The 13,847-nt window shown below is 37.0% G+C and overlaps 1 protein-coding gene across 1 annotated transcript in view; it reads right to left on the reverse strand.

The window, feature by feature from the left end:
* Positions 1 to 699: 699 nt before the first annotated feature.
* JAG2 (jagged canonical Notch ligand 2) overlaps positions 700 to 13,847 on the reverse strand; it is a gene marked incomplete at both ends in the record, with an annotated part of 67,970 nt that continues 54,822 nt past the window's right edge. Inside the window, 11 exons of the mRNA XM_080619023.1 lie at positions 700 to 1,172; positions 3,445 to 3,601; positions 4,672 to 4,803; positions 5,266 to 5,511; positions 7,133 to 7,248; positions 7,456 to 7,569; positions 9,075 to 9,160; positions 10,173 to 10,200; positions 11,252 to 11,368; positions 12,236 to 12,349; positions 12,723 to 12,836. Of these exons, the coding sequence (XP_080475149.1) occupies positions 700 to 1,172; positions 3,445 to 3,601; positions 4,672 to 4,803; positions 5,266 to 5,511; positions 7,133 to 7,248; positions 7,456 to 7,569; positions 9,075 to 9,160; positions 10,173 to 10,200; positions 11,252 to 11,368; positions 12,236 to 12,349; positions 12,723 to 12,836 (1,697 nt within the window). The remainder of the gene's footprint in view (positions 1,173 to 3,444; positions 3,602 to 4,671; positions 4,804 to 5,265; positions 5,512 to 7,132; positions 7,249 to 7,455; positions 7,570 to 9,074; positions 9,161 to 10,172; positions 10,201 to 11,251; positions 11,369 to 12,235; positions 12,350 to 12,722; positions 12,837 to 13,847) is intronic.

The raw sequence follows: 13,847 nt of genomic DNA on the forward strand, positions 1-13,847 counted from the left end.
TCTCACAATTTTACTATATTGATATGGCAGTCTTTGACAGTTGCTATAGAAAAAGTTTAATCTCAAGGCACTTGTCACATGCTTCAATACTGCAATTCTAAAGTAATTCAACAGAAATAAAAAGGCCACTTTTAATCCACAGTTGAAAGATCTCTATAATTTTTTTTTTATTCCTATTACAAAGTGTGTAAGGCAAATTTGGAAAAATCTTACAGAAGCTACTAACGTAACAAGTGCAGTGAGCTGCCATTAATAGAGATTTAAAGTCAAGAAAGCAGTTTAAAGTTCACACAATTTCCTCAACCAGGAGGTTTTAAAGCCACCATTAAATTAGAGCAAGTAATAAAAAGAAATACATTCTGTAAACAGTGTACAGTCTTTTGTAATAAACTTTACACATATTGAAAATACAACCTCTCCTCTGCCACACAGCGAGTGTATTATAAGTAAACTTTACAAAAATAGCAACTATCAAAGATTACTCATTTTTTTTTTCATCTGACAGTCATTGAATAATTTATACAAGGCTAAAGAAACAAAATAAATTTTATTTATTATTTTTATTTATTTTTTTTACGCAAAATAAAGAAACTATGAACATTTGACTCCAGATATTTTTAGTCCTTGATGCAAAGTGGAGATGTCAATTTTTCCCCTCCCCAGAAAGTGTAGGCAGTCTGCCTACATTCCAAATACAGGTTAGTCTCTACCGCCTTCAAAGTTTGATGCATTCACATTTTTTACAGATCTGTTGTCCATTTTGCCTATTTGATGGGGTTTCTTTACTGGACTGCTCTCTGATGTGTCAGATGCCTTTGTGGGCAAAGGCTTTGCAAGTTTGTGAGAGAGGAATTTGTCCATTTCCTCATCTCTTTCCTCCTCTTCATCCTCCTCTTCCTCATACTCTACATACTCCTCTACTGCATCACAAGTTCTTTTTTGAGGAGATATGAAGTTTTTGCATTCATAACGAATGTCTTTGTTACTGTAAGATCTGTCTATAGGATTTCGTATGGGATTTAAAGGCGCCCACTGATTATTGGCACCCTCTTCTCTGGGAGGACGACTTCTCTCTCTCTCTTTTCTTCTCTTCCGAGTCCACCACACGCAGATGATTATACAAGTCAGCCATACAATGCTAAATACTGCACAAAGAATTGGAACCAAATAATCTAGAAGGCAAAGAAAAACACACACATAAAACATCAAAGACTTGAGTCAATAAAACTAGATACATAGCACTAGACTTCTGCAAAAGAAGTATCCATACATAACTACAGGTTAGCACCAGAAAGATTTTTAGGAGGAAGGAAGATGCCATTACAGCACAACGATAACTGTTTGAATGCACTATTCCATCTAGAGATGCTCTTTACCAACTTAAACCAAGGCAGAGTTTTCCCTTGCTTAATGATGTTACATTGGAGATTTTTCCCCTCCAACAGACAAACTGGTTGTATGAGCAGCATCTCTTTGTCAAGCACCTATGCTAATCAGCCCAGAAAAACTCAGTAACACTCTTAAGTAAAAAATGAGTCTATCCTTGTAGGAGACAGGCTAAAGAGAGTACACTATGCCTCTAAATTGCTCTAGAAGAGCTAGCTCTCGCATCAGAAATATGTCCTGCATATCAGAAAGAAAAGTCCTTTGCCATTGAGTCCGCAGACATTTATGTACCAGCTATCTCAAAAAAAATTCAGGTTAGAGCTATGTAACCGAATCAGTCATGCACTCTTTAGGGTATTCTGGTTTTACTTCAGAGTAAGACACCACAATATTTTCACTAGAGATAAGAGTCTTCACTGCTCAATGCATAAACAAAATAAGTTGAGGCAATTGCTTTTCTCCACATTCCAATCACAAAACCCCACTAGTGCTCTCCCAGCCACACAGACCCAGGTTATTTCTTTAGGAAAAGGAAACCATTCCTGTATGTATAAAGATTCCAGATTCAGAATATTTTTTTCCTTAAAGCTAGAGGAAATCAATTGTGTCTAAATGATTATCCCCATCTAGACATTTGCGCATCCCACAGAAATGAGATTCTCAACACAGACATAGGGCTTTATGCCACATTTTATAATAGGTTTCCACCTACCTCACCCAATTAAGGGCTAACAAGAAAACAAACCAAGTCAAGGAACATGAGAGTTCAGGTTACAGTTTATTTCATAACAACTCCAATTAAAGGACTAGGGGCCAGTGGTCAGTACTGAGCATCTACATTAAAATAATGAGTCTGGAAACCATTCTCTACCCCTAGCTGCAAGAAGTTGAAGTCTATCCACTTTCTTAGGAGAATCTTTGAATCTTATTGAGGTGGGAGGCAAAGTAATCCCCATCCCTTTTGGCCTAGCTTTTAACACAGAATCAAAAGAAAGCGGACGAGGTATGTCAGAGACTCAGATTAAATCTTTATGTCTACACAATTTCAGTTCAAGTAAAGAACAAAGCTGGTACACTCGTTTAGGAGAGCTGAAGAACTATCACTATTGCAAAGGCTTTAACAGATGAAAGGCATTCCCTAGAAGGGAAACAGAAGGGAAGTAGAACCTGGCAATTTACTAATTGTTTGGACTATGGGTGGAAGACCTTCCAGCAAATTATGTTTGGGAGGTCTAGCAAGGAGTTGGGAGGGCCTCCTACCATTGTAAGATTTCCACTCTGGGCTTAGTTGAACTTGAGCCTACCAGAGGTCTTCCACAAGAGCATCTCCCACCTCACCCAGGCAGAGGAACACAAGCATACAAAATCTTTAACTGCTTATTTTGGCATTGCTTTTGGAGAGCCAGTATTCAGAGATAAAAGTCTCTCCAATCACATCATATCCTCATTAAGAGAAATGAACATTACTTTTTAAACCAGCTGTGTACTAGTGAGAAGCACATGTTGAAACAGAACAGTTTTACATTATATGACCAACTATTGGAAGATATTGCACATCTTTAACTCTTTTTAAGGCAAATAATACATAAGTGCTTCAGAAGAGTTGGTAGCACACTATGTGTCTTTGCCCTCACCATATTTTTACTACTTCAGAGTCTCAGCTCCTACAGCACAGCAGCGTCAAGTGGTGAGGCTGGGTTAAGGTTAACGCAGGAGAATTGGAAAAGATTTGAATAGTCCATGAAAAGAGCTTCTGATCTTGTGAAAGATATGCTTAGACTGGAGAATAGGGTTGGAAATCGGAGCCAAAATAGTGGCAAGGGTAGGTGGGAATACTATGTAAGAAATGAGGTTAAGTTTAAACTTGCGCATAGGCACAGAACCTTGATTTTAAAGCCACTTTCTCTTCAGTTAGTAATAACAATTAATTAAATAAGCAACCCAACCTATCATTTTCCCCAACATGTAAAGATAAGACTGACAGTAAGGGAAGACAAAATGCTCACACAGACAGAGGATGCTAACACACACAGAGGATGCATGCATTGGGAATCTTACCTGATGATGAATTCCCAACAACGATGGTCTCTACTTTAACTTCAGTTACTGCCAACATAACAGTGCTGTTTTGCCGCTTAGTGATTGCATTTACTATTATATTAGCAGCATTCTGTATGAGACTATTATCTTCTTCATCTCGATGCGGGACAAAAGACTAAAGGGAGAGAAGAGGTAAAACAAGAAGTTATTGCAATCGTCTAACTGTGGAAAGCTACTTTTTAAATCCAGCTACATCTTAATTGAGTTCACTAGGATGAATTTACAGTATTTTCAAATAGTACCCCCAAAAAGTTTACTGTAGCAACAGCATGGCTGGATCTATCCAAACTGCAGAAGCAGCATCAAGACCTGCTGCGTAACATGCCTTGATAATCTAGCATACCTCAAATAAACAGCAGCTGACTTTCATGTTACTTATACTGCTGAGCTAAACTTAGTCATAGTATGCAGTACTTCAAGACATGTGGGTTATCTAGATAGAAGCTTGGACTAGTAACAGTATGCTCTATTTATACCATACACTCTGCTTTTTGCATCATGGCTCAGCATGTTCTTTACAGTACTCGGAGACAGACAATTCAGCTTTTGCCTGGATAAAGCATTTTATAAAAACTCACTCTTGGAAATTAAGCAATTCACAAGCACTGAGAGATTGGGTTCACTTGCTTCTAAAGGAAGTCTTTACCTCAATAGGGCAACAGTTACTTTCATCTACTCAAATTACACCTCCTTCCACTTCCTACTTATGTATTTCACAGAATCACAGAATGGTTTGGGTTGGAAAGGACCAGTCAAAGGACTTCCATCTAGTTAAGATCATCTAGTTCCAACCCCCCTGCCATGAACAGCTCCAGCAGCCATACTCCATATGCACAGCAGAAACTTCTTCATAAGATTCAATCCAGTCACCTGCAACTGTAGCTCCTTACTGAGAAGCTCAATAGCCCAAGACTTCAAGATAGGCACCTGTTCACTAATTTCAGCTGAATTAGACTTCAGGGTAATTTATCAGGAGGTTGTAGTAGCCTTCTGTCATTAATGAAACCTACAGTTTCAACTATTACAGGAAATCACAAGATCACAAAATTGCATTGCAGTCTGACTAAGCCACAGATTGCAGTAACTGCACTGAAGTGAAACAAGCTTAAATCACCTCTTCCCCAGCTCAAACTAATAATAATAAAAAAAAAATCTTATGTATGTTAATACAAGTCTCATACTTACAATAGCAACTTCCACTGCATTCTCTGTGGAGTAAGACAGATCACATAATATTATCAGAGTTCTGTCCCTAGAAACACTCCTAGTAGCTGGCAAATACCGGATTTCAAAACAGATGTTTTCAGTTGTAGTACCCTGTTAGAAGCAAAGGAGATTGTATGACTATTTTAGCTAATAAATAGTACAGAAAAATAAGCATCATCAGAGTTTTTGCAGTTACTGAGACCTGATGAAGGCAGCAAAGAGGGCAGCAAGAAAGGGCAATAAAATGAAGAAAAGGGTTTTGGAATGAAGGGTGAGAAACTTCTCTTACATGACTACTATAGTATAGTGTGAGCCCATCTTGAAATGTGAGAAAGTAGTTCTTTGAGATTTAAAGAAGAAAATAAAATATTCAGTACAAACCCTTATTTTGCCTTGCCTTTTGGACAAAGCACAATTAATAGCAATGGAAGAGTCTAACAATAAATTTAGCAAGTTTATGATGGCAAAAAATAATATTAAAACAACAAACAACATAAAAATCACATTAGAAACATCTTCCAAGCTTTGACATGAAACATATTCCTACACATCTTGTCACAACTTTGACCTCACCTGGGGGACTTTGTCTCCATTAAAAATTAAAGTAATTCTAGCACAGTCATTGTCCAAGTATCCAGAATTAGGCAGACACTTGATATTGGCAGGCAGAGGTTCAGAGGCACTGCATTCTCCCCAGTCCGTGCATGGTGGCTGAAAACATTTCATATACTTCTCCCGGCATTCTTGACCCATGGGACACTGGTTATTTGAATTATCCCAGTGTTTGTGTAACAGACAAGGCTTTTTCCCACACCACACCTAGAAATTAAAAAGAACAAAGTACTGTTGCAGTTAATTATGTGTATGCATCAAATCAAAATAAGCCATTCTCATAAAATGGTCACGATCTACTATTGACTGCAAAAGAAAAAAAAAATTCTATTTCAATACCGCTGCAGTCCTAGTGGGAGATGGAGTTGCTCTTGCACAAAGATACATTGTATGGACAAAAGAGTAAAAATTGCAAAAATTACCCAAAACATCACTCACTGGCCATATCTCCTTGGAGGCTACAGATTTGTCCCCCGTTACAGAGTTATACAGAAGTTCAAGCACTTATTTTAAACTAGTCATCTAAGCTTTTATAATCTAGAAACATCTCTCCAAAAGAATTAATTTCTCTTCAATATTTATACTGCAATCTTTGCCACAGAACACTGAAGATATTGAGAGCTGATGCACATCAGCGATAAGCACCATCGTTTTAACCACCCTCCCAAAAGAAAACAGTATGCTGGTACCAAGTTACTGAGGTGTAAGCAAGCCTCCAAACACAGCTCCATTTCATGATGTAACCTTGAAGATTCTATACAGTAATTCTATACAGCTATTAGTTTGGGTACTTATGGATTTCTTAAAGCACAATTGTCAGCAAGAAATCATGTTTGTTCCATGAAAGAACCAAACACCACATATGGGCAAGTTTCCCATATTTACCACACAAACATTTCTGAGATTCCAGATACCTTCATATACTGTTATCTTCTGAAGATATCTCAAACTTGAAATCACAACACCACAAAGGGTCTAAAATAGTGTTTCTAAATGACTAACTGCGAGATTTAGTTATAACTTTAACCTACAGTGCACACCTAGCTAAACAAAGTAAGATTAAGGCTGAATAGAGTAATAGTAAGACCTAGAGGCTTTTAAACTGGTGCTTCCAGTGAAATGTGGGAGACCATCATGTGAGGCAGTGTTCCAAGTGCTATTTCTGCTCATCTGGAGCCACCCACTTAGCCTTACAACTTGTCCGCAGCACTGACCTTGTCTCTCTACATCTGTGATGTAAAGCTGCACAGGTACCACAAATCCACTGAGAAAGCCTATCTCAGGAGAGCTGAAAGGCTTGGAGCACACATTAACATGTTCAATCTGCATTTAGGCTAGTCTGATTTTTCTTAAGTCACAACCACCAGGATACAGTTCATAATAAATACACAAAAGTTGCCATTTTTCGATTCATAAACCTTCTGAAGCATAATACAAAAAGACAACTATTACCTGCTGAAACAACTTTCCTGCCTACATGTTCTTTACCTTGGAACTAATGTTTCACAAAATTAGGAGCTCTAAAACTGTGTTTGCAAAGATTTAGCAGAGTCATTCATTATCCTTTCAAAGATCATTATTCCATTTCAGTTCATACTTCCTTTTCTGCAAAAGTGCCTTTCTGCTTTTAGACAGCCTGTTCTAGCAGGTAGAGAGTAGGACAGTAGTTTATGATTAGAGACAATCCCACAAGTATTTTTTTACAGGAAGTCATTAGATTTTTTGGTTTTTTTAAAGGCAGTTTGGGATACATAGATTAACTTGTGCATGAAGAACGCTAAGCTTGTTTCAGCCAGAAGGATTTAAGAAAATTGGTCAAAACACCTACCTTGGTGCAGTCAATATGGCCATCCAAACAGTGGCAGTTGTTGCATTCTTGATCCCACCTACTGCCGTGGGGAAATGTCATTCCCTTAAGCCAGCATGGCTTTCCAATTCCAATCACTAGGAAAAAAACCCAGAAGGGAACATTCAGACACTCATTCAGACACTTCACCGCTGCGAGTTACTGAAGCTATACAAATTTAAATAAAATAAAAAAAATACTAGCTACTGTTTCTTCCACATCAGACTACTGTACATAAACTCTGTACGGGCTATACTGTACCTTACTGGGTTTGGGGTAAAGATTGATAGTAGATATAGGAATACCTTCTTGGCACCTAGGACCAATTCTTCCAGGAGGACAAGTGCATCGGTATCCATTTATTTCATCTATACAAGTGGCACCATATCCACAAGGCGAAGACTGGCATTCATCGATATCTAGATAGAAAGTAGGTAAAACTCAATGGCAAGGGCATAGAACATTGTAATTAAACTTTTACCGAGATGTAATCTGGTAATACCTGCTTTCTTAATAAACAAAAGGCAGTTAAGCTTCAGAATTAATCCACTAATTAGACAGTTTTACCATTTCAGCAGTAACCTAACAGATTTCTCATAACTGCACCCTAATTGAGGTTCTGGTGATCAAAGCAGCAGTCATATGCTGACTCATGTCAGAGCAGAGATATTGGACAGTTGAAGGTGCTAATGTCTTCTCCACATTCAGCTACAGAAATTAAGTCCCACATCTTGTTCTGGCACCAATCTCAAGACATTTAGGCCTCTTAGAAAAGCACATGCTCTCAGGAAGTTATCACAATGCAAGAACTGAACAATGAATTGGCTCAAAAAAGCCCAAAAGAAGTGACTCTCATACTGTTCACCATAAGGAAGAAGTAATAGTTTAGTTTGTAACACACATTTGATGTTACTTTTTCTTAATAACCATGAAATAGCAAGTAGATTAATACATACATTTGGCACAAAAGCCTAAAACAAGCAAACAAAAAATAATATTCAAAGATTCAGAGATTTGGGCATAGAAATCTATTGAAAGAGGCAAGGAAGCGTAGTTCATTCAAATGCACAGCAATGTGTTGGTATCCTGAGGAAGTGACCAATAGTAATTTATGCAACAGTTTACCAACAAAGACAACAGAAACCAACCTGTCAAGCTGTGTGCCACTGGCACTAACTACTTCATTTTCAACCACAACCATTCCCTTGCAATGCATCTTTTGAAAGGCTTCCTTTCATTGTAAATGAATGCCCACTCTAGTCCCTCAAAAACTGTTTAAACACCAGTTCTTGACTGATGCATGGTATCTGTGTTTAAAGGACTGGACTTAGAAAGCGAACATGATAAATGTTGTAGTGCAACTGTAACCCATGTCAGCAACAGAAAATACCAAGTGGTTGTGAAAGCGCTTTTGGTTCTATTCTAGCTTCCTTCAGAAGTGTAACAGATTTTATAGCTTTGAAGGACCTTCACCATAACACTTCTCTGTTATTCACATGCCAGCACAACATTCCTGATGTTTTTGTTTTCACTTGAGGTGTCTCAGTGTATTTCAGTTTCTAATGTTATATGGGACACCTGGCCATATTCTTCTTTAACTTCTTTAATAAGTTACTTATCAAGAAGAATACTTAAAACTTAATTAAGCTTCTATGAAGTCAGTACCCCAGAACCTTCAGAATTGTCAAACAAAATCCAGCAAAATCCAAGCTTTTTAAGCCAACTCATTTCAGTTCCATTTAGTGACACGAAGAAAGGTAAATAACCTGCCATTATTTACAAGTATCAGTACCTGGCTGACTGACAGGTGGGTTCTGCTTCAATATTTAGCCCACTTAATGCAAAAAGGGTCACAGGGCTTTCTTTCCGATTTGTGCACCAGAATAGTACAGTCTTTGAGGTCTTTACCTACACAGGTACTTACTAATTCTGCAGTCAGGGCCAGCAAACCCAGGTGCACATTCGCATCGAAACCAATTCACACCATCAACACAGATGCCTCCATTGTAACTGTAAAAGTTAACAAACCTATTATTACAAAAAGTGTTCACAGGGTAGATTCACTGGTCTAAAGATGAACAAAAATGACAGTTCTCATGTGGTGTGTTTAAATGCAAATTTCTATTGTCCCTCTTCATGTACTTCCTCAATATTCAACAACACAATTAAAAAGTCCTTGCTAATTCAGAATATAAGTCTACTTAATAAGCCTTCTACATTGTTTCATTGGTCTCTAATTAAAGCTTTGTTAATTAAACCTTCTGGTGCTGTTTAGGGGGATGGTCTATTCCCATCAATAAAGAAAGCATCATGTTAGATAAACAATACGTCTTAGTCACCTGTTAGAACAGCAACATCCTATAAAAGTGCATGTATGAGGAGGGGAAGTGTATTAACAGAACTCAAGGAGATAAAAACCTCACTGTAAAGTGAATACAGAGAAAGCCTAAGCTTATGCAAGGTCGGTTTTCTTTAATATATGAAGTACAGGTTATTGCATCAGAATGGATGATAGAGAAAGATAAGGTAGCTGGTTCTCTTCATCCACATTTTCCCCCTACAACTGTAATATCAACTTCTTTTTAAAATACTCCCATTGCATATTCCAGAAAATTTTTGTTTTAAAACATTAATACATAATATTTGATCTAGCAGGACATTTTTATATTATCTAAAATTATTTAAACTAAGGTTTTAATTTCTTAATTTTTATTCTAAAACTGAAATGCAGATGCTTGAGATGTTCAAAGTCTCATTCATTTCACAACACAGTAATTTACTCTGGCACAAAGACACCACTAAATACTTTTTCCTGTTCACATGAATCAAGTAGGATTGTTTTGTGGTCTTTTTTTTTTCCTGCCAAGGAATAAATAAGGCATGGCAAAAAAATGTTTTAAGATTTTTACACAGGTTGGCTTCAATTATTTTTGGACAGCGTTCTAATCTGGAAAGGGCATCCATATTACAGTACTCACTTTTATTTTCACAGTAGGTACAGAACTGAAGTTTGCATACTTACCATGGATGAGGGTTGCAGTCATTGGTATCTATGAAAAAAGAAAAATACAAGCTAACATAACTAGTGGCATATTTATTGTCTAATATATTATATTATAGCTCAGGAAAGCAAAGAAGACCAATATAGAAATAAACGTTTTCTTCCACACTTGCCAAGGAAGTTCAGTTAGACCTAACAGACCTTAACATTTATGATAGACTGACAAATGCCAGACTTCACAACTTCAGTGTATTTTGATATATCAACAGCACAATCTTGATAGGCAGCATGATGGCAACATAACAGAAATAAAAAAGGTATTAGTTGCATTGGCAGGGGGTAATTCAACCAGGCTCTAAAAGCTTTCTAAAGAATTACTGCTGCTTTGGCACTTCATACGTAATGTACGTGGAACTCGCCAGCTTTCTTAAACAAATCTCTCCCATTAAAAACTGCTCCAAATTCATTGTTAGCATTTATATTTAGCACTGGTCAGCTTTAAAACAGGTAACTGGGGCATACATCAATACAACAGTAATTTCATAATAGATTTAGAGCAAAAACAGAGCTAAAATTTAGACTTCCCCCACTCCTGCTTTATGTTACACCACAAGAAAAAACAAACAAACAAAACCACACCCCCCCCAAAAAAAAAAAAAAAAAATTCCCCAACAGTAATAGAAGTTGCAGGCTTTACTCCACCTAACCAATTAATTGGATTAGTATGTCAAAGTAATTAATTTCTAAACAGAAAATGATGGAATATACACTATTGCCTCCCTTCCTACATAGTTTTCATTATTAAAATTAGTATTTCTATAAGGACTTATTTTTTTTTTTCTCTGCACATTTCCAAAAATTTGTATTTCTGTAGAAAGGCTGGAAGTTTTATTTTGGCAGAGACTAGGTACAAAAAAAATCATGACAAGTTCTTCATTCATTCCTTGATCATCATCATCTTTACCTACCTCCCACCCTGAATGATTCAGATATTTTGGCACGTGAACACTATAAACTTGCTTTGTTTCAGTTAACAGCTCTGTGCCAGACACTCCTAATAGCACAGGGGAATTCAGGGGAAGAAAGGAGAAAAGCCTTACTCTGTGTGCATGTACGTCCTTCCCATCCTTCTTTACAGATACAAGAAAAGGAATCTCCACTGCCAACACATGTTCCACCATTCATACAAGGGTTTGGAATACAGCTGCTGTTTTTAGCTTTGAAAAGAGCAAAAAAACCTCTATTTAGCACAGAAAATAAATGGTATTTATCATCTGGATATGTTAATATCACAATCCTGAACAGCATTTAAGTCAACAGTGCAAGACTTACAGGACAATTGAAAGACTCCATAAATTCTCACATCACACCTCTCACATTCACCATCATTTCAATTCAATTGTTTAATTGAACCATGAAGTTTCATAAAAAGAGATTATCTAGTTTTTCCCCCATCTATCTAAGTAGCCTTCAAATACTGCAACATTCTTACTTTAACAGTGAGTTAAAGTTCAGATTTTGATTGAATGTTGCAATTGTATCTAAAAATCTCTTTAGTATCCCTACTAAGTTACCTTCATTCAACTTGTTGGTCCTGATGGAAGTTTCATATTCAGAAAAATGTGTCATGGAGACTACATTCAAACCCCAAAAAGATCAAGAGGAGCTCCCTACAGCAAGCAGTAACCCTGGAAGTCCCCAAGAACCACTTCATTTCGTTTCTCGCAAGTGTGCCTACTCATAAGCTTCTCAGTCACAAACTTACTCAAATTATGAACCTTCAAGCAAAGCAGGAGACTAAGCTCGTAAGAAAACTTTTACATCTCCAAAGACTAACAGAAGACAAGACACAAGCGATCCAAATCTGCTTAGAAGATATGTAAAAGACCCTGTAAACAGCCTGAAGAGAACAGTTTCCTGAAAATCAGTATCACATCAGATGTGTGGAAGAAATTACTCTAAACCTCAGTCACCAGCCAACTGGAACAGCTTAGAACAACAGTGTGCCTATTTACTAAACAGGCATTATTTAAACACTTCTCTACATCTTCTGCCTTTATCTGTAAACAATTTAAAAAGCTTACCAGTGTTGCAGGTGCTTCCTATCCATTCTGGAGGACATGAACAGCGGAATGTATCTCCATCATCATAGCATGTTCCACCATTGCTACAAGTATTCGCATCACACTGGTAGTCACCTATACATCACAACAAAGCAGTTTTAATTTCCATTAGTGTTGCTGAATTTTAAGACCAGGTACATGTTAATCACAAAATTACTTTTCATATTTAAATGCAACAGAACTAGAAATGCATAGTTCCACTTGCTGTATCACAGTAAACAACCAAAAGAGCTGAATCTAAGGCACCTCTTACAACACTATTTCACTATATGAAGGAACAGATTTTTTAAATGTTCCATTTTGTTGCTGGGAAACTGGAAGAGGTAATGAAAATATGCCTATTATTTCAGAGCAATTGTTTCATTTTAAATTTCAGGAACTCTTGTCTCATGAGAAGAAAGAAAACAAATCTTTGGCTAAACTAAAGATCAAAGTAAAGAACACTTACGTGAATGGCAAGTTTTGCCTTTCCAGTCATTCTTACACTCACAATAGAAATCATTTACTAAATCAATGCATCGGCCACCATTGTGACACGGGTTAGGAGAACAGTCATTGAAATCTAGAAAAAGAGTTATTCAAATTAGATGATACAGCCTAGCCAATGCCATGAGAAAATATAAAATACTCATTTATAAAGACAAGAAACTGTGTACTATTTAGGAAGAGAATTCCTAATTTTTATGGGGTTATCTTTATGTAAGCAAGGAAAAAACCTCTGATTTAATACAGAACAACATGAATTATGAAAGATTCTTTGACAGCTTAGGAGAAAAAGTATTATTCACTGCAGCTTCTTAGTAGAGCACCACAGTAGATTTATTTTTCCAAAGAGCCATATTCTGCACTTCAGAGAAAGCTTTCTAGTAGGGACCACAACGTCCTGGAAAAGGAGCCCCAACCCAGGACATCCACATGAGGCAGTTAAGTCTCCCTGTCCCGCTTTATGTCTAACACACACAGAGAAAATGCTATTAGATAGCTTAACCATACATACACACATACATATGTGTATACATATTAAACATCTGCATGCATTAAACACATACATGGATTTTAGAGGAAGTTCTCCTTACTTGAGACAAACATTTTAATAGGTAGAACATTTTTTCCAGGCCAAACTTCATCTAGATCATTCAAAAAGCTCTTTTGACAGTGACACCTGACAGAAGCTTATCAGTCTTTATTTAATATCTTATTGGTACTTGTCCTGTAATATATCGCAGCAAGTCCTTGTCATGTTTTAGAAGCAGCTTCTTTCAGAGTACAAAAAGAACCAACTGCAGTTTCCTCAGAGGTAACTTAACCATGAACTGGCCTAGTACACTTCTCTGTCAGCTGAGGCCCAATATGTCTCAAGGCAGGGCAGCAAGAGTAAAGGCCTGCTTCCACAGAACCCAGACTACAAAACACTGACTCATGATATAGAGTTAAAATTTAGGCTTCAGTTATTATTTTCTTACTAAAGGAATAGATATGAAGATTATAAATTCCTTCAGTAAGGTGAGAGCACATTAGAGCTTGAACTGGCTTAAAGCAAACTTTTCAAGTTTGGAAACTGCTATGTATGAGT

Source organism: Psittacula echo (assembly GCF_963264785.1).
Source record: "Psittacula echo genome assembly, chromosome: 5".
NCBI lineage: Eukaryota > Metazoa > Chordata > Aves > Psittaciformes > Psittacidae > Psittacula > Psittacula echo.